Below are 19,988 nucleotides of genomic sequence, written 5' to 3' on the forward strand. Positions count from 1 at the left end.
ACCCTGCTGCCATAGGCAGGGACCTTCCCTAGACCAGATTGCTCCAAGCTCTGTCCAACCTGGCCTTGAACATGGCGAGGGATGAGGCAGCCACAGCTTCTCTGGCCAAACCTGTTCCAGTGCCTCACCACCCTCACAGGGAAGAACTTCTTCCTTATGTCTAACTTAAATCTTCCCTTTTTAGCTGTACTAACTTAAATCTTCCCCTTTTTAGCTGTACTCCCTGACAAAGAGCCCCTTTCCAGCCTCCTTGTAGGCTTCCTTCAGATACTGTAAGGAAGTCTCCTCGCAACCTTCTTCAGGCTGAACAGCCCAAATTTTCTCTGCCTTTGTATGGGACGTCTGTGTCTGTAAAATCTACTGCTGGAAGCAATAGCCACCAAAAAAGTTCCATCAGGGTATGAGGGAATGGCTAAAGAGCTAGGGCCCATGAGGATAGGTAATGCCAAGGTAAGAGATGGAAATACTCACTGAAAGGATCTAGCTCCTGGTGGGAAGCTCATGAGATGGCAGACACCTGAGGTGCTTGAACTGTACAGGGCAGAGATGTTACAGGGAAATGCATCGTCTTCCGGGTCCCACACCAACCGTGGAGCTGGAACGTCGCTGTGGCAGCGCTCCACAGGATGCCTGTGCTTCCCAAACAGGCAACCCCTTACCCTGTGCGGCAGCCAGGCCTCGCTGTGGAGCGGGTGCTGGCCCTCGGAGGCAGCTACAGGAGAGTGCGGGTGCTGCCCGCTCTGGGGAGGTGTTCCCTCTTCCCCCCAACCTCCAGGGCGATCAGTAAAAAACAGCGGCCGCTGTGAAACTGCGGAGCGCTGAGGGGGGGGGCGAAGGCAGAATGGAGCTGTGGGACGCGAGGCCTGAGGGAGGCGGGGGACTCCTGTGTCCCCGAGAGCGGCCATGGCCCGCTCCTTCCTGGGTTTGTGGTCCCCAGGGCGGTTCCTCCCCCGCTCCCCTCAGCGTCCCGGGGACACACGCCGACACTCGCCCGCGGGCCCCCCCGCTCCCTCAGGGCCCGCCCCAGCCACAGCGCTGGCGGAGGGCGGGCGGGGCCGTTGTCCGCGCCGCTGGGGTAACGGTGGCCGCTGTTGGGTCCACAGCTGGGCCCGCAGAGGCGAGGAAGCTGCGGCGCCGCGCCGGCACTGCACCATGGAGCGGTACGAGAAGCTGGGCAAGGTCGGGGAGGGCTCCTACGGCGTCGTCTTCAAATGCCGCAACAAGGACACCGGTCAGATCGTGGCCATCAAGAAGTTCCTGGAGTCCGAGGAGGACCCAGTGATCAGGAAGATCGCCCTGCGGGAGATCCGCATGCTGAAGGTGGGCGGCAGACGGGCCCCCGGCCCCGCTGGCTCTCCGAGCCCCTCGCGTCATCCGCCCCGGGGACGGCTGGGGAGGGTGGGCTCCGCAGCGAACGGCACTGCTCCCGGCGTGGCGGCGGTGGACTGTTCCCCGCCATCGCGGCTGGGCGTTCCTGAGGATGCTGCCCGGGAGCGGGTGTGAGGGAGGAAGCTCATCGTGAGAAGGGCCATGAGAGCAACCATGAAGAGACGGGGCGTCGTAAGGGGTGAAGCGAGGAGGCGGGATGTGAGGGAGCGGTATGTGAAGCGCCCAAGTCTGTCCGTTTCTCTGGCAGAAAGGCAGTGCCGGTGAGAGTCTGACCGCTCTGGCCAGGGACGGACATGCCTCGGGACGGAGGTGATCCTCCGCAGCCCAGGCTGTCACAGATCAGAGAGAATGGGTGCAGGTGGGAGCTGGGACGCTGCAGAGAGCGAGTTGCCGGCCGACCTCTGCGCGGGTGCGGGAGCACCAGCAAAGTCATCACTGTGCCCTCTTGAGCTGGGCTCTGTCCCCCATGCAGGCAGCGATGTCCTGGCCGGTGCAGGCACAGCTCTGCCCTCAGTGCGCTGTCGGCACCAGAGAGGGGGACTGTTGAAGCTCTGGTAAAGTATGTGAACAAAAAGTGATCCCGGATAGCATGAGGTAGGGGACAGCCGTGGGGCACAGCTCTCCTAGCTCTTTATAAATCTGCCCCAGCTCCTCTTTCTAACACACTTCTTCAGCCCCTGGCTGTGGGGGAATCCACAGTGTCAGACCCTGACATGCAGGCAGTTATCCAGCCATGTACTGAATGTCAGGGGCTGTGTAGGCTCAGAGTTTTTCACCTTACATGGAAGCAGCTGTAGAACCTGCACCTGTGAACCATGGCAGCACCTTGTCTTGGCTAATCATTTCCTGACTTTCCTCTGAGGACTTATCCTCACATAGAAATGGGTTACTTATTCAGCCTCTGTGTTTATTTTTCTGGTAAAATAAAAGCATGAGGACATTTGCAGTAAGTTAGAGCCGAAGTCCATCAAGCATGCAGAAATGAGGAGAAACCTGGGAGAAAGAGGGAGAGGATGGGGTAAGATTTCCTTTCATAGACGTATTTTTCAGGTGAAGTTTCTAGATCCAGAGGCTGTACCCATTGCTTCATGCTTACCAGACGTTCATAAACTGGAGTTTGTTCCATCTCTTTTTGAACTGGTGTATTCATTTGGTCTCCATGGTTTCCTGAGGCAGTGAGTGCCGCAACTTTAGGAATGTCTTGTGAAAAAATATCTTTATATTTGTTATAAACTTGCTGATGGCCCATGGTACCCTCAGTTGTGTATTCCAAGAAATGGAGAGTTGTTCCCTTTTCTCCAGGGTACTCTACACCTCCATCATCTCTCCATCTCCAGCTTTCTCTTTTCCTTGCAGAAGAGCCATAGCTTTAAAACACTGATTAAAGAGCCATATTGGCAGCATGTTGGTTTATTATACATTCTAAAATAATGGCTTCCAGTAGGACTCCTTTTTACAAGAAAAGTGGCATTCAGATTAAACACAGTGCAAGCTTGTAGACAGTCAATGATTTAGGATTTTGGAGTTAACAAAACCTGACAGAAATCCACAGGGAAATATGTTCCATTTTATTTAGAATTTCTTTCCCAAAATTCTTAGTTCTCTGATTTCTGCACAACGTTCCCAGACTTCACTGCCTGTTGGTATTTGCATAGCATCAGTTGATTCTCGTTGCACTCAGTGTTCCCTTCCCTCGAGTTAGCTTCACTGGCTTCCTGGGAACCAATGCTTTCAGATTTGCAATTAAACACAAGATTTCAACAGGTTACAATATTTCTTGTATTTCTTTTCCAAAAATCTCTTTGTGCTTGACTTTTATAGAGCATTTATGTATAAACAAGTGGTATAAATGTTATTGCTAAAGGAATATGAAGGCCTGATTCTTTACTCACTGCAAAAACAGGCAAAATAAGCCTAGGGGGCACCCTAGAAGAGCCGTCATCCAGGAAAAAAAGGCATATTTATTTTTCAGTTGGATTTTGGGAAGAAGCAGTCTGTGTTTTTCTCCCATCTGAAGCAAACAGATGACAAGTAGCTTTATTAAACAAGGCTGGAGATGCATTAAGATGTAAATTATATTAAAGATCATAAAGGAAAATAATTGCAGAAGTCACTTTTAATGCAGATGATAAGTGCATCTTCCTTCAGGGTCCAAAGTTGACACTGCTGCCATGGCAGGATCAGTGTCAGGGCACTGTTGATTTTAACAAGTGCAGACCTGCTTGAGTAGCTTTTCAACTTTTCCTCTGTAAATAGTAACAGTTTGTTTGTTTGGTTGTTGAGGTATTTCCTGTCTTAGGCAACAAGTGTTTGTCAAGATGTAGAGAGACTGTGTTTCATCAGCAAAATTGTAAGGCCTTATAAATTATTATTCTACATAGTAAACACCTTATAGATAAGGGACTTTTGATGGCCCTGGGAGCCATGGGAGGTGGGGTGGGAGAGTGTGGTGGTATGCAGAGTCTTGAAGCACCCTGCGTGATCCTGATTCCATAGGAAAGGCCAGAAATATGTGAAAACAGCAAGTCTGTGTGTTCCCCCATCACTGCTGCTGTTTCTAGAAGGGTGTTGGTTCCCCAGCCTTCACATGAAGGCTGACAGTTTTTAGCTTTGACATTGCAAAGAAGATGAGAGAAAAATGCAATGCAAAGCTGCGTGCATATAGAAAATAGAAAATAATCCTTATTAGCCTAGCATGGGAGAAATTATAACTTTTTGGGGAAAGCCCATGTCAGACATCTGACGTTTTTGTGGAAGGTGACATGTGGTCTTGTCACCCAAGCCGGGGACAGGGAGGGGATGCTCATCCTAGTGCTGCCAGCAACCAGCCACTGGCAGCTTTGGTAGCCTTAGAAACTGCTCTCTGAAACACCTCTCTACCTGACAGGGACGTTGTTAGGGTAACAGTGGGTTTGTGTGCATGCTTGCCTGCAAAAGAGATGCTGGCCCAGCCCAGTGAACCCAAATGCCTGGAGAGCCTGTGTGCTTCCAAGTCCAGGCTTACTCTCTCCATAAACCGCACTCCACACACATGTCCTGATAGCCAGCACAGTCATGCTCCCAAGCACAGCATGTTCTGAAGCCTGACCCATACAACCAGCCTGTAACTGACAGAGGTTTTCCAGAGATCTCAATCTGTTACTGTTGATTTAACTTTCTTCTTGCTGTACAATCCTCACCTCTCTCTGAAAGTGGAATGTAAGCACTGCAGGGTTTATCTCCTCCGTTTCCCTCCTGCTGGCAGGCTTTGCTGTGCCCAGCAGTTTGTCCATCCTGGCAGGCAGATCTGCTGAGGGTAACAGAGGAATCAGGTGCCTGTTGCGCAGCATAGTTGATGGAGGCCCAGCTTGCTCTCGGGTATCTCTGATCAGTTATCACTGATCTGAGAACATAATATGGCAACACGCCGAATGCATGGAAAAGGAAGGCTCTGCATTATGCAGTGTATCAGGAGCTGCTGGTCTGGGCATTCAGAGCCACAGCAGCATTCTGACTTCTGTGGGGGAGTCTGAACTGGTAGACTGGGCTTTCTCTAATGTGCACGTGGTAAGTAGGTACTTTGTTCTATGTGAATATGCTTAACAGGCTAGGTAGCATGGCATGCACACAATTCCTGGGAGAATTGCTATCATTGCTGGAATTTTCAGCAGGCTTGCAGGCTGTTCTCTGTTCATCTTTTTTGAAGTGAATAAGGAAGTGGTGAGAATAGAGGTACTACTAGGTAGATAGGAAAGTTTGAGAAGTGTTACAAGCCTCCCCCCTTGTGGCTTAGCAGCCTTGCCATAGGAACTAAGGGTATGCAGAGAAGTCCATCCATTATGTGAGGTCAGGAGACATGGTCAGGACAGAGAAGGTTACACTGAAGGTCAGTCCCTGCTGACACTGTTGGGTACCTTGTGCTAGAGAGGGAAGGCACTCAGTGTAAAAATACCACAGAGGACTGAAGAAGTACTCGGAAGGTCTTGGTTGTGACCTAGATTTGATCCAGATGGGTGTGAAGGTCTTTGATCTTGGCATGTGGTTTACACAGTGTGAGCAGAATTGAAGGAACAAGCAACGTATGTAGTTAAGAGATGCTGTTTAGACAGACCAGTTCCTTGCTGCTGGTTTGCAGGACTGGAATAGCCACCTGTACACTACCAGGGATGCTGTGTGGTGTTGGCATATGGGCTTAGTGTAGTTTGGGTTCAGTATGATGTCCCCCAGAGGCAGTGAGCTCCCTGAAAGGTCTCTCTTTTCAAGAGACTTTTATAGTGACATGCTTGGAGAAAATTACATTTTGCAAAGGGTCCCACAGTGCCCACTGGAGCACTGAAATGGCCCCTGCCATGTCCCTACTGTCGTGACAGACTGGCAATGAGGTATGGTGGGGTTTTCTACTGACCTGCTCTTTTACTCAAGCTCACTGGTTAACCTCAGGATTCAAGTTGTGGATTTCAGAGCTCCTTGCGGTTAACTGGGTGCTTCTCCAAACAGCTGCATTCCTCAGTTGGTACCCCTTACAGTTTTCTCTAGTTTTGACTCTCCTCTTCCTTCCACTTTGCAGGCTTTCCCAGATGTCTCACAGGCACATTAGAAAGTGGCATTAGCGTAACTCCTAGGCAATGCCCTTTCCAGCCTTCTTGCTTAGAAACATGTTTATTCTAAGCCTTGGTCAGGCAAAGCACTGGTGGATACAGGTCCCTGCAAGCAGAGGGGATGGTTCCATGAGTCATCAGAAAAGAAATAGCATTCCTCAGCTGGGTCTGGCTTTTGTTTGTTTTCTTTTCCGAGCACAATGTTATGCCCCTTGATTCAGGCCCTCTCCCAGCACTCCCTCAAAATGTGGGTAAAAGAACAGGAAATTAGAAGCTTCAGTAATGTCCACCCTCACCTCTTCCAAGGTGTGTTTGAACAACCATGCTGTGCTCAGTCTTTGCGTGTGGGAAGAAGCTGTCTCAGCTCCCCAGGAGAGGAAGCCTTGGTATGAGCACATGAAGCAGATTAAAAGGGAAAGGAGGGAGCAGCAATAAAAATTCTCCTAATTAACCCTCCCAGATTCTGACAATAAGTAGGTGAAGCTGAGCCCATCTGCTTTACTTACACTTACTAGAGGAGCTCTTGGTTTCTCCTAAACTTATGTTAGCCTGCTACAGGCTCTTACATGTGTGATTTCAAAAGCTGTTCTCCAGGGAGAGCTGCTCTTCATTGTGGTGCAGTCGGAGGCTGGATATATACAATGAAAGGTGCTGCTGGAATAGCTGTAGGCACCATGATGAATTCTGTATCTATGAGCATCTTTTCTAAGGGGCACTCACTGAAGCCAAGCTGACTTGTTACTCACAGTCAGTTCCTAAAATAACTACACCACAGGCTGAGCTATAGCTGAGCTGCTTCTTCATGTTGTCTTGTGCTTGCATAAAAGGTTTCAGCTTAAGAAATTGAGACCCTTGGGGGCAAAAGCACTGTCCCACCTCTTTACCCCACTCCCCTGTGCAGTAACTAACCACTCCATCCACTGTGTGTTACAGCAACTGAAACACCCCAATCTGGTGAACCTGCTGGAAGTGTTCAGGAGGAAACGCAGGCTGCATCTGGTCTTCGAATACTGCGACCACACAGTTCTCCATGAGCTGGACAAGCACCCCCAGGGGTGAGTGGCCTGTTTCTCACTGGGAGCTTTGAACAAAAGATTAAGGGGTGTCTATGGTGTTGCTGCTCTGCAGAGTTTTCAGAGGAATTTCATTAAGTACAGGAGAGGTTTCCCAGCCCAGTGCCCCGGACTTGCTTTGTTCCTGTGATATAGCAATGATGTCCAAAAGAATTGTGTATGAGCCTCTGCGTGTTGCTCACCAAGGAGACTGGAGCATTGAGCCTGAGTGTTTGGGTGCTCTTTGGCTGGCTTGGCAGCAGCAAACACAAATGGCTTGGGAGCATTCTGTGTCTCACTGCAAAGAGGTTAGGGCTGCTGTGGGAGGTGGGCATTCCCCCTAGTGTGTTGCACATCCCTGTGGGCTGTGGGCATAGGGGGAGTGTCACTGAGCACCCAAATATACAAGTCTGTAGCAATGTCACTGATGATCTGTATGACAGACCAGTGACTTCTAGTGATGCTGCAGTGGTAAGGAGTAAGTTGGTGGCAGGAGTTACGAGAAGCTGTGCCTGCAACTCTCTGCACAGCCTCAGTGGACTCCCTGGTCAGATACCTTCTTCTTTAACAGGTGCTTGCACACAGTGTGAGCTACATGGGCAGAAGGAACATTCTCCAGGACAGGGTTTGTTCTTTTCACACATTATAAATGATACTCCCACTTAATAAATTGTCCCTAATTATTCATAGTGACTTGGTGCTATGGAAATGCTAAGCAGAAGTTCACAAATCATTTTACAGGCCTGGAGCTAAATGAATTGCCTGCAGGAGACTAACTGGGGGTTGAGTAAACAGAGCCTGTTATTCTCTTTCTTCCTTATGGGGAGCTCTGAAGGAGAATGGAGCACACTGATAGGTAATGTCTTTGTGAGCTGATGAGCAACTTTCATCACAGTTTGAACTGTTCACATGGAATCTGAAGAGAGGGTGGATAACCCTCTTTGGAGAAAATACTTCACATTTACTTTCTGTTCATCAGAACAACTCCAGTGTGAATGAACATGTAACACCTGGTTGCATACTTTGCTTTTGATCTTTGCTATGTCAGATGGTCAAGTGTTTTGTGGTCAGGATTAAGGTAGGTGGGCACAGGCCTCTTTGCATCATGTTCCCAGGTTATTTGACCAACTTCATCCCCTTGTCAGGCTGTCAGCACAGTACTTTCAGGGTGCTCTAGGATGTTTCTGCAAGGAAACTCCAGCATTGCACCAGCACTGTCAGAGCAAGACCTTCAGTGCTGTCAGCAGAAGGTGCCTTACAGAAAAAAACAGAATTCCTGAAAATTCTTTTGGATATTTTTTTGTTTTGTTTTTAATTTGTGATGAATCAGAAGCCTTTCAGCATTAAATACATGAAGTAAAATGGTATTTGAGTTTGGAAGTGCCAAGATTGTCACTTCTTCCTTTCCTGAGGTTGTTAAAGATGCTTACAGGCTGACAAGGAAGTTTAAGAACTGTTGCACAGTAATTGAAAGAGAGGAGAGGAGGCTGGATCTTTCACAGAGTTTTCTTTCTCTGAAGTGTTTGCCAGCTGCTAGAGGGAAGAAGAGGAGATGCAAACAGAAGTAGAGCTTTATACTCTTGTAGGAACATCCTTCCCCATCCCATTTTGGTCACCTCTCCTCTCTGGACAATCAGTGACATGACAGCATTGCAAGTCGTCCGTTTATACCCCGGATATTTCACCACTTCCAACTCTGAGCAGCTGCAGAGGCAGAAATGCTTGCTGGTGTTTTGGGATTGCCAGGAAGCATGGCTGCTAAGCACAGCCACAAGGCAGGATTTGACACCGACTTTCATGTGTTGATGTGTGGTCATCAGCTGGCAGACTTCATGCTGGCTGTGATTGAGTGGTACCAGACCTGCTGGCATGCTCTTACCTGACATAAATCCTTCTATCTTGTTGCACTGACTGGATTTGGAAGTGGTATTGACATTCCTTTTGACGCTCCTGTGATGCTTGAAGGGCAGTCTCACAGGAGAGCGTTGCTTTGTGCAGGGATGCACCTCAGCCTCAGCTCTGAAACCTGGTAAAAGGTACAAACAGGCTTCACCACCAGCCGCCCAGCATGACAGGTTAGCTGCACTGGAAGATCAACAAACTGAGGGTTATTATGTGTTTCTTATAACTTACTTATAGCAAGAAAATGTGCCTAGTGTTTTTCCTCTAAGTTTTCTGACCTGATCCTGATGGTTTTGGTCACAGAATCCTGTGCAGTGTTAGCACTCAAAAGGCCTCTACTTCCTTTTTCCTGCAACAGTGAAGTTATTTTTAATGGCCAAAATAAAAATGTGCTTTTTTAAAAACAGGGTGCCGGAACATCTAGTGAAGAGCATAATCTGGCAGACCCTCCAAGCTGTGAACTTCTGCCATAAACACAATGTAAGTCCCCTAAACAGCACTACTGATTGCTGTAAATGTGGCCTTGGAGGAATGGAGATTCTGTTGCCGTTTTCCTCATGACATGGTTTTCATGGGATGAAGTCAGATGAAATTTCCTGTTTTCAACAAGAAACATGTATCTGAAATACTGGTGTATACCCGCAACAGCTGCATTCCCTATCACGCAGGTCCCTTGGGTTTGCTGTCAAGGAATGATTTGCACTAATGACCTTGGATAAGCTTCCAGGCTGAGCAGGTATATATCCCTTTGTGTTCCCAGTGCCACTGACATTTAGAAATCTGGCTTAACATCTCATCAGCTGAGACCTGAGCAAAGTCCTGGTGATTTCACAAAAAGCCCTTCTGTTGATAGTCATAGGTATTGAATCATGACACCAGCTAAAAAAGTTACAAATATTAGATTCAATAAACCAGTTTTACAACCCCTCTTCTGCTTTCTGGAGGGAGGTGAGTGTTCTGTAAGTGACACATACTTCATAGAAAGCAATAGGGATTCTTTAAGAAGCAGGGAAAGAAAGGAGACTTTTGTAGAAGTTCTGTAGGCAAACTTAGTTGTAATTGTCTTTGGTTTTGTTTATTTTCCAATGTGTGAGGTTTAAGAGTCAAGCAGGAGATCGGTCTGGAATGGGTGTTTTGTCTTTGCTGGGAGAAGTATGTCCAGTTGAACCACAGGAACTTGGCCATAGGTCTGTCTTGCTTCCAAGATCTGTTGTTTCGCTTCTTTTTTCTATTCTTCCACTCAGTCTGAAAGATTTAATGGAGTTTTAAAGCAGAGGGAACAATGAGATGCTGCAGTCTGACCAGCTGTAGATCACAGGTAATGAAGTTTTATGCAGCTGCCCTTTTTGGAACTCCATGACACCGGTGTAACATGCAGCATTTCAGTCCTCAGGAGGAGACACAGTAATCTACCAGCTTAGCTAGGAAAAGTCTGATGTGTTTGAGCTGAGGTGATGGTAGGGGAGAGACAACGTGAGCTAGACCCTGGTGATTTCAGTAGAAAACACCTTTTGTAAATTGGCAGAAGAAATTAAGGTTGCTGCTAGTTTGATCAATAGAAACTCTTTGCCAAGCCCAAATTCAGTTGTTGTGAACCTTCAGCAGGCAAGGTCAACCTCCCAGGAATCACAGAATTGCTGATGTTGGAAGGGACCTCTGGAGATCATCTCATCCACACCCCCTTCTCAAGCTGGGCAGCCAGCGCAGGCCGCTCAGAGATTTTTCCAGTCAGGGTTCAAGTACCTCCAAGGATGGAGGCTCCACAGACTCTTTGGACAGCCTGGTTTTCTTTACTTCTTCCAATCAGGTATTTATGCACATTGATAAGGTCCCCCCTGAGCCTTCTCTTCTCCATGTTGAATGAATGATGGTCCCATCTCGCTCATCCTCTCCTTAAATACCAGATACCTCAATCCCTGAATCATTTTAGTGGCCCTTCACTGGAGTGACTCCAGTATGCCCACTTTTTCCCCTACTGAGGATCCCAAAGCTGGACACAGAACTCTGGATGTGTCTCACCTGTGCTGCGTAGAAGGAATACCAGGCATGCTCTGGCATCTGCAAGGATAGATAAAGTCCCGTATATAAAAGGTAGCCTTCATCTCATCTGTAAGTTTTGCCAGCAAAATCACTTGCTTGTCTACTAGATTATCAGTAAATACAGTTCATGGACTTGTCCAAGATCCTAAAGGACCTAAACACCTCTCATTAGGATCTCCTTACATATTTGTAAACCCAAGTCCCTTTTTTAGGAGTGTGTTTCACATAGCTGTTTCAAGTGAGTTGCATTTGCAGAGAGCCAGGTTAACAACAATCCTTGTTATGCAAACCTCGCTCCTCCTTCTAGCAGATTCCCAGCTAGTTCTGGGGAGCTGACTTGGTGTTGTCCAAGTGATACAGAGCTATGCAGTTGGAGCTGGGAGCCTGTAGTGTCTCATCCCAAAGGTGGGGTATACTCAGGGTAATTGTCCTGCTCAGCAGGACGTAGCTTTAGCTGCTATTAAGAAATCCTTCCGTCTTCTCTTTCAGCAGGAATGATTGCCCAGCACAATGTGCAAGGGCTGTGCGGCTGAATTAAGAGGTTCTTTATCTGATGGCCAGGTTAAAGACTTGCTTCTAACCTTGGGGTTTTTTCCATTTCCAGTGCATCCACCGAGATGTAAAGCCAGAAAACATCTTGATAACAAAGCACTCGGTCATCAAACTTTGTGACTTTGGATTTGCTCGCATACTGAGTGAGTGCCACATGCTACTTATACAGGTTGTTAACACTTGAAAGCTCAAAGAAAGTGTAGGATCAGGCTTCCAAACATCAGTAAAGACTAACTTGTCTTTGATGCATGTATAAATCATCCTGTATAAAGGCTGGCATGTTTTCATAGAGAAGCTCTGCTAAAGGGCAAGAAGAGATCCACAAACCAGTTTAAAGGGAGCTAGCCCAGGCACTGGGATACCAAGTGCCTCTGTAAACAAACTTGGCCTGAGCTCCCTGCTGGTGCAGCTGAACTGCTGGTGGTGCTGGCACTGGTAGGTGGAAGTTGGCCTTGGGCATCTTGGAGCTGCCCAGCCGTTGTTTATGCAATGCTGGAGACACAGCTGGAGTTCCCTGGCAGGAGGAGCCCCTCTGGCAGAAGGCACTGTCTCTGCAAACAATGGTCTCACATTTTCCATGGTAAATAAACCCCCTAATCTGGGTTTTTTTAGCTCTTGTTCAAACAAATCACGTGGGCTCTGAGAACTGACCACTGGCTGATGCAGGGCCCTGCTGTGGAGCTCTGCATATTTTCATTGGGAGAAAAATACGGTCTTGATTTTTGCCATATCTGAAGTGTTTCCAAAGTTAGGTTTTGCTAGTGGCCAGTGACTCATTCTGTTCCTGTAGCTATTGCCTGCCCAGGAGGTGCCCCAACATGTGTAACGACTTATAGTTGCTCATCTTCATTGTTCTGATCCTATATTCCTGTTTATTTCTCTCCTTCCTGACCCCAACCTAGCTGGTCCGAGTGATTATTACACAGACTATGTGGCTACCAGGTGGTACCGCTCTCCGGAGTTACTTGTGGGAGACAACCAGTATGGACCTCCTGTAGACGTGTGGGCAATAGGTTGCGTCTTTGCAGAGTTGCTGTCTGGGGTCCCCCTGTGGCCTGGCAAGTCTGACGTTGACCAGCTGTACCTCATCCGGAGAACCCTAGGTAAGTGTCCTGGTCAGAGCCTTGGCCTTCCTGATGCCTTTGGCAGGACTACAGCTTGCCTGGAGGACTGTCCTCTGTGGTGGAAATCAGGTTTAGCCAGGAGGTGAATTTATGCAGTGGATCTCTCCTTTTTTATAAGAGCTGGGTTTTACTGGCATGACTTACATGTGTACATCTTGTTAGGATGTGACAGGTGCTGCTGCAGGTCCAGGGGAAACAAAGTTGGCATCTATGTGGGTGTTGACTGTTCTTCAGAAACAGATCTGTGGCTTCAGCTTGTGTGAGCCAGCAGTGCCAGACTGTGGCTAAAATGGACAGGGTTGTGTAAGTAGGATCATTGCCTGCAAACTGCCCAAGACCATCCTTCTACTCTCTGTAGCAGTGGTGGTCTCTTGGAAGCTGGCTCTGGAGCCTGGTGGTTTAAGAAAGATGTAAGATGTGTTGGGTGACCATCAGATGCCTCTCTTGCTCTTTTGGGGTGGTACAGGGTGTGAGGAGCACAAGGCCAGCCCTGCACAGGTGGCATAGGAACAACCATCTCTGCTGCTGTCCTGCCCATCTTCAGCTGTCCCCACACAGATAGAAAAATGGGGTGCCTGTATCAGAAAGGACCAGGGATGTTTTGCATAAAGGTGAGAAAGATCCAGGTATTTTTCAGGGTTTGTTACCAAGCAAAGCAGTCCCTGCCTCTAGATAACAAATAGTTGGATTTAGTTTATCACAGCTTTGGAGGTCTCATAAACATTGCCAGTGCCTGCGGATAGCTGTGTGCTTGGGAAAGAGAGTGTGAACACTGAAATTTGTCTGTTCCCTTTGTCTTTATTCACCAAGGAATTTTAGGAGTTGCTCCATATTTGGAACAGGGGTTAAATAAAAGAGACATTATCTGTATGACACTTAAATTAATCTTGTCTCATTGATTGAGTTTGACCTTGGTGTGTAACATCTGATGGCTCAGGTGGAAAGGAACAACTCCTCACTTTTAGTTGAAATTTGTTGAAATGAACTGAAAATGGTAGGTTTTGCTGAGCAGTTTATAAAACCATAAAGGTGACTAATGGCTTTAAATGGAAAAGCTCCTTAGCTGGAAAAGCAGTTCAACGTTGATTGCTTCATCCTCCAGAATATGTTTCTGCCAGTGTTAAGTAAGTTATCATTTATTTTTAATGATAGGGTTTCGGCCAGAAGAAATTCCCTTTTGATCCAGGTGACAGACTGAGGCAGCAAAAGCTCCTTGGCCAAAGCTGTGTAATTATGGTAGTTTGGCTGGTGTACTGCTCTTTTGTTACAGGTTTGATTTTAACATTTAGCTTGCTCTGAGCTGCTCTAAGCTTTGAGAAAGAGACATGAAGCTGTGCTGGGAAAAAGCTACAGCTTGTTCCTGTTGGTGCTACATTTAATCTCTTTTCTATACAACATCCTCAGGAGTGTAGAAAAATAATTTCACCCAATATGAGTTAAATTTTAATGAAGCTAGAACACTTGTGGTTAGCCTGTCCCCTTCCAGCAGTCAGAGAAGCAACAACTGTTTATGCAGACAGGCTGCCTCTTGGGAACCCTTTGCCTTTGAAAATGCTGAAACACAGCATTGGCATGGAGAGCAGGCCAGCAGAGCTTGCCTCACCCTCCCTCCAAGAGAGCACATCAACAATGCTGCTCACGCTGCCAGACAGCCACCTCCAAAACAAACAGTGGCTCCTGCCAGTTGCTCATCAGAGCCCAGGGTTGGTCCATCATGTCTGATGTGAGCAGGGGAGGTAGCTGCTGGTCTGATCCTGCTTAATACTTTGGGAAGGATCCCTGGCTGAAGCTGGGTGACGTGCCATGGCTGGAGTTTCAGATCCTCGTAGGTGTTTGCACAGCACCCTCTAGCTATGATGCTGAAACATGTTCTCCTGTTCACTGGTACACACATCCAGAGTTCAGTCAGCACAGAGTGGAGATCCAGGAGCTGGCACAGAGCAGACATGTTTATGCAATAAGGTGCCTTGCCCACCTTATTCCCTGGTGTTTTACCAAGGGGTCTTCTTGCTAGTGCAAATCCAAATTTGCAGTTACTCAGATAATGCAGTGATAGGATCAGATCAGGTGTTTGGCATGGGGAGATACATAGAAATATGTATTTTTTAGGCCCCCAGGTATAGTGGCCGCAGTTCATAAAAGCCACTTTGCCACACAACACAGAGCCTGGAAGATCATAGAATCCTAGAATGGTTTGGGTTGAAAGGGACCTTAAAGGTCATCCAGTTACAACCCCCTGCCATGGGCAGAGACACCTTCCACTAGAACAGGCTGCTCCAAGCGCTGTCCAACCTGGCCTTTAACACTGCCAGGGATGGAGCAGCCACAGCTTCTCTGGGCAACCTGTGCCAGTGCCTCACCACCCTCACAGGGAAGAACTTCTTCCTAATAGCTAATCTAAATCTGCTCTCTGTCAGTTTAAAGCCATTCCCCCTTGTCCTGTCCGTAACAGACCCTTGTCAGAAGTACCTCTCCAGCTTCTTGTCAGCCCCTTTAGGTACTGGAAGCTGCTCTAAGGTCTCCTTGGAGAGAACCCTCTCTTCTCCAGGCTGAACAGCCCCAGCTCTCAGCCTGTCTCCAGAGCTGAGGTGCTCCAGCCTTCTGAACACCTTCATGACCTCCTCTGGACTCACTCCAGCAGGTCTACATACTTCTTACCCTGTGGACCCACAGCTGGATGCAGGACTGCAGGTGGGGTCTCACAGACATGAAGTAGAGGGGGAGAATCCCCTCCCTCAGCTTGCTGGCCATGCTGCTGGTGATGCAGCCCAGAACACAGTTGGCTTTCTGGGCTGCAAGTGCACACTGCCAGATCATGTTGAGTTTCTCACCAGTGCATGGTAGCTGGGTACTGCTGCTACAAAACATCCTCCCACCAGCTGAATTTCTTTGAGTTGTTCACAGCACAAGGTCCTGGGCAGCTGTGACCACGGGCAGCTGGAGCTATGTGGCCCTGGCTTTCCTTCAGCACAGTCACACAGCTGTGGGATCACCAGTGTTAGAGGTGGACATTAGTTTTTGCAAAAGAAGGTTTCATCAGCTCACTTGATGTTATTCCATGTCTTCAGACATTCTCTCGGATGGTGTCAGCCTTGTCAGCTTGTTCAATGCAGGGTCTGTAAAACTAGCAAATTAATCCAACTTTGCTTTTTTACTTTCATTCTTGGTCAAAGGGGATCTTATTCCCAGGCACCGGCAAGTGTTCAGCACCAACCAGTTCTTCAATGGGATAAGAATTCCAGACCCGGAAAGCATGGTAAGAGCTCTCTCCAGACACACTTCCCTTGAGCCTAAGCAATCTATGTGCAGTGCTAACCAGCAGTCTATGTGTAGTGCTAAAGAGATGAAGTGTTCAGACAGAGAAGTGTTCCTGCTTCTTTCTACCCAGAGTACACATGCTGTCTGCTTTGGAATCAGAGCTGGAAAAGCCTCGCTTGCTCAGTGTGACCAGTCATTTGCTGCACAGAATTTTTTCCCTATCCAGAAGTTTTGCCCTCTACTTTGCCAATGTCCACCAGAGTATTTGGAGGTGGCTGAACCCCTCTCATGACATTTTAACAAATATCCTATGTAAAAGCAGTCAGAAATGCTTAATCTCTGCTCCTTGCCCTGGTTCTGGTGGCACAGCAGCCAACCTACCCATCCTCAGTAATGCCAGTAGCATTCCTCTAAGTGCATGAAGTGAGAGACATGTTTTGTGAGGTACAGGTCACGTTGCTGTGGAAAGCTGATTCTCTGTACCCTGATGAATTCAAAGCTGGCTAACCTGAGTACACTCACTCTTGTTTTCTCTCCAGGAGCCGTTAGAAATGAAATTCCCTCATATTTCATACTCTGCTCTAGCTCTCATGAAGGTAAGAAAACTACCACTCATGGAGGAGCTTTGCACCAAGACTTAGCAAATGCAGCCTGGTTTTGCTTATCAGCTGGTAAATGGTTTGAGAGTCAGCTACTGAATTATCAGAAATTAATTTTAAAGCAGAGCTGCAGGGGATTTGGAGAGGACTTTTAATCCACTCCTTTTTACCATGGAGGTGGAAAACATATTATTCCCTTAGTAGGATGCAGTGAATGGAAACTGTGAGGATGGAGACATTAACAAGAAGGTGCAGTTGTGGACAGTCCTGGCTATGCTGCACACTGGCACAACAGGGCGAGTGCCATAGTGGAGTCCCCTGCTTAAGAAAGTTGTTCAGTTCAAATGAAGGTTGTGGGCTGAACTGTTTGTAGAAGTTTGCTACACCATTCAATTGCAACTGTCCCTCTAGCTGCAATTTCTGCTACTGCCTTATGGCAGTTGTTGGGTATTGGCTGCTTTGCATGACTTATGCTGACTCTGGAAAGCCACTCTTAGAATCCATTAAGAAAAATATTAACAACTGTACCCGTGTGAATAGTCGTTGGCTTGGTGAGTAGCTGGAATTGTGCAGACCTGTTTAACGGGTGTTTCATGTGAACCATTACTTCATCTTTTTTCAAAGAGTTGCCTTCGTATGGACCCTGCAGAGAGGCAGACCTGTGAGCAGCTGCTGCAGCACCCCTACTTTGACAGCATTAGGGAAGCAGTGGATATGGGCAAAGAACATGGAAAAGCAGCTCGGAAACCAACCCGGCTGACTCAAAAGCATGTGCCAGGGGTAACATTTTCATAGTAGTATTTCATGTTCTGTACCTGAGGAGGGGTTCTCTTTGTTGGGCTTGCAGGAGGTGGGCTCCTGGGGGCAGTTAACGGTGAGAGCGAGCTCCTGCCTTGGACCCATCTTAATTTCAGCCCGAGGAGAAAATTAACCTCTTGGCTAAAGAGTAACTCAGTACAAACTGAATTCAGTGTGCAGCTCCACTGGGTCGCTGGGGTAAGCAGCACATCATGTGAAAGATCAGGTTTATCCAGGAATGTGCATTCCTGACAAAGAATAGCAGGATAGCTGGACAGGCTGGTGTGGCTGGTTTCATTTGGAGTTCTCTGGTATCTTTTTGGTGCTTTTGAATTCCAAGTTATGAAGATGGCAAAAATGCCCAGTTCTGTTTGTAACTGCTGATGGGATATGATCCCTTATGTAGTTCCAGATGTTACACAATGCACTGGGTGTTTCTGCCAAACATATGTTTCCCAGTTCAGTCTTTCCAGACGCCAGCCCAAGTCTCCGGTCCAGCCTCTGGAGGAGAGGCGTTCAGTTCTGTGTTCCTGCGAGCCACATTCCCCAAGACAGCAGGGAGTTTGGAGGTGTGGGATGGAGAACTGTTACAGCGTATAAATTCCTGGATCAAACTGACTTGCCTCTTCTATATTCTGTGGCATGGGATATAACAGTAATATTTTTCCTGTCCTGGATGACTGGAAGAAAGAACTTTAATGAGCTGTTCTGGTTCCGGTCCAGTTGTAGAAGCCCAGCTCCTGTGAAAAGCACAGGATTACAGGATGAATACAGTTATAGCTTATATTCCATTTGAAAAAATAAAATGCATGCTTTAGTCTCCTTTCAAACAAATACACACTATGTAACTTTTCTTTCAGTTACAGTACCTGCCTCAGTTAACCAGTAGTAATGTACTACCAGCGTTGGACACCAAGAAGTACTGCTGCAAAACGAGAAAATCAAACTATCATTTCCCTAACATCTAATTGGATGGCAAATTAAAAACTATTCACTGATCAAAGTTCAAGTCATTTCACAATTTATAAAAGGAATAATGGTGGAAAACAAAATTACTGCTTGTTAGGACATACACAAAAGTGGTCTGTGACGTACTCTGGGTCAGTAACAGAAGTGATGCACAGAGAGAACTCCAAGCTCCTGTTAGTCAGTGCTCTGCGTACCAAGGAAAATACATTTAATTTGCTTTAATTCATGGTTGTGTACTGGTTTGTGGTTGTGTGCCAGTTCAGGATTACTGCAATCCAGTGCTTGCAGTGCGAGCTTAAAAGCTTTTGCCTGTTCATCCCCATATTTCAGACATGTTAGCAGAGCTGCAGCCTTGCCAAAGCAATCAGAGTCCAGCTGTGTCAAAGCAGTAACGCTGCTTTGGAGTCACTGATCCCATGAGGAACTGTGAATGCCTTGCTGGTGGGAGTAGAGGAGGGGATGGGTGGTGTGTGGGGGGCCAAGCCTGGTGGGAGGCTGCCTGACCAGTCAAGTAAGTTCTAAACCTGCTGAAGTAGCAGGGGTCTAAAGAGGTGTCTGTCTTTCCTACCACATTTAAAGATTACGCAGTATTAAAGGTACTGGTAATGACTCAGACCTAGTGGAAGGCTCAGCGGGCACTGTTACCAGGAAACAATACAACCTGTTGTTTATTTAGTCTTTTCAGAGCTTCTCCTGTGTGTTTCTTCCTTGCATTAGGAGCTCATTTTTATTTGCTGTTTCCATCAGCAGCAAAATCAATTGCCTGTAGTATTACAGAAATCATTTTTGTCAAAACTAATTCATGAATATCATTTATAACATTGGCCAGACGCAGGAAGGAATTCTACCTAAGCAACATGTATTAGAACGATTTGTAGGTTTTGTGTAATCTTAGGACGTACTACTGTGGTGATTTTGAATAAATATAGTTTTGCCAATTTACTGGATGTGTTTTACTGTATAAAGTTTTACTACTGGGCAAAACATCCTCTTTTTACTTAAAACATAGAGCAAAAAGTGTTTTCTTTCCTCAATACTGTTCTGTGTTCAACAACTGGTAAAGCAGTTTCATTGGGACAGGCGCCATATCCTTACAGAGAGTGCCTGTCTGCCTTTTCTTTTGTGTTGTAATTTAATGTATTTTAATCTCGTACATTTTGTGCCTCAGTAGTTTTGGTTACACTCAGAAAGCTGTGGCACTGCAGGATTTTCTGCATGGATGTTCAGCCATCTAATCCCGTGTATGTGCAAAGCACTGCAGCACCCACAGGTTGTTATTAGCAGCTGATAGCCTGGCAGTGGGCTCCTGGAACCAGCCCGGTGCAGCACAGGCTACAGGTACACCATTCTTGCCTGTTCAGTGCTGGGAGGTGCCACAAAGAATCAGCCCCACAATGCAGGTAGTACAAAATGTCCTTTCCATGGCCTGGAGTCATTTCCTTCTGCAGCCAAGCTGGCAATGAGGGACAAGAGGTGCTCAGTTATGCAGAGATTGTCATGTCTGAGGCATTGCTGGGAAATCTGCTTTCTTGGAGTTACTGTTTGCTGCCCTCCTCCCTTACGATAAAGCTAGGAACTGACTAAAACCACTTCTTCCTGAGGATGAATCACTGTCTTATTTAGCAGGAGTGAGATGGATGCAACTAAACAGGTACACAGGGCTCATTTAGTCCAGCTCCACATAGAGAAAAAATGTGTGCAAGGGCATATGCAAGAGACCCCATTTCT

At 47.1% G+C, this 19,988-nt stretch overlaps 1 protein-coding gene across 1 annotated transcript; it reads left to right on the plus strand.

Moving 5' to 3' along the window:
- The first annotated feature begins 1,108 nt into the window (after window positions 1-1,108).
- CDKL1 (cyclin dependent kinase like 1) lies at window positions 1,109-18,482 on the plus strand. The gene is made up of 9 exons (XM_057408459.1): window positions 1,109-1,320; window positions 6,900-7,021; window positions 9,328-9,400; window positions 11,565-11,655; window positions 12,415-12,615; window positions 15,810-15,892; window positions 16,434-16,490; window positions 17,118-17,273; window positions 18,152-18,482. The coding sequence occupies exons 1-9, from the start codon at window positions 1,153-1,155 to the stop codon at window positions 18,257-18,259; spliced, it is 1,059 nt and encodes a 352-aa protein (XP_057264442.1). The 5' UTR covers window positions 1,109-1,152; the 3' UTR covers window positions 18,260-18,482.
- The last annotated feature ends 1,506 nt before the right edge of the window (window positions 18,483-19,988 follow it).

This window comes from Pezoporus wallicus, unplaced genomic scaffold (assembly GCF_028554395.1).
Source record: "Pezoporus wallicus isolate ANWC-B61680 ecotype Strahan unplaced genomic scaffold, APGP_CSIRO_Pwel_v1 contig_13350, whole genome shotgun sequence".
Taxonomy (NCBI): domain Eukaryota; kingdom Metazoa; phylum Chordata; class Aves; order Psittaciformes; family Psittacidae; genus Pezoporus; species Pezoporus wallicus.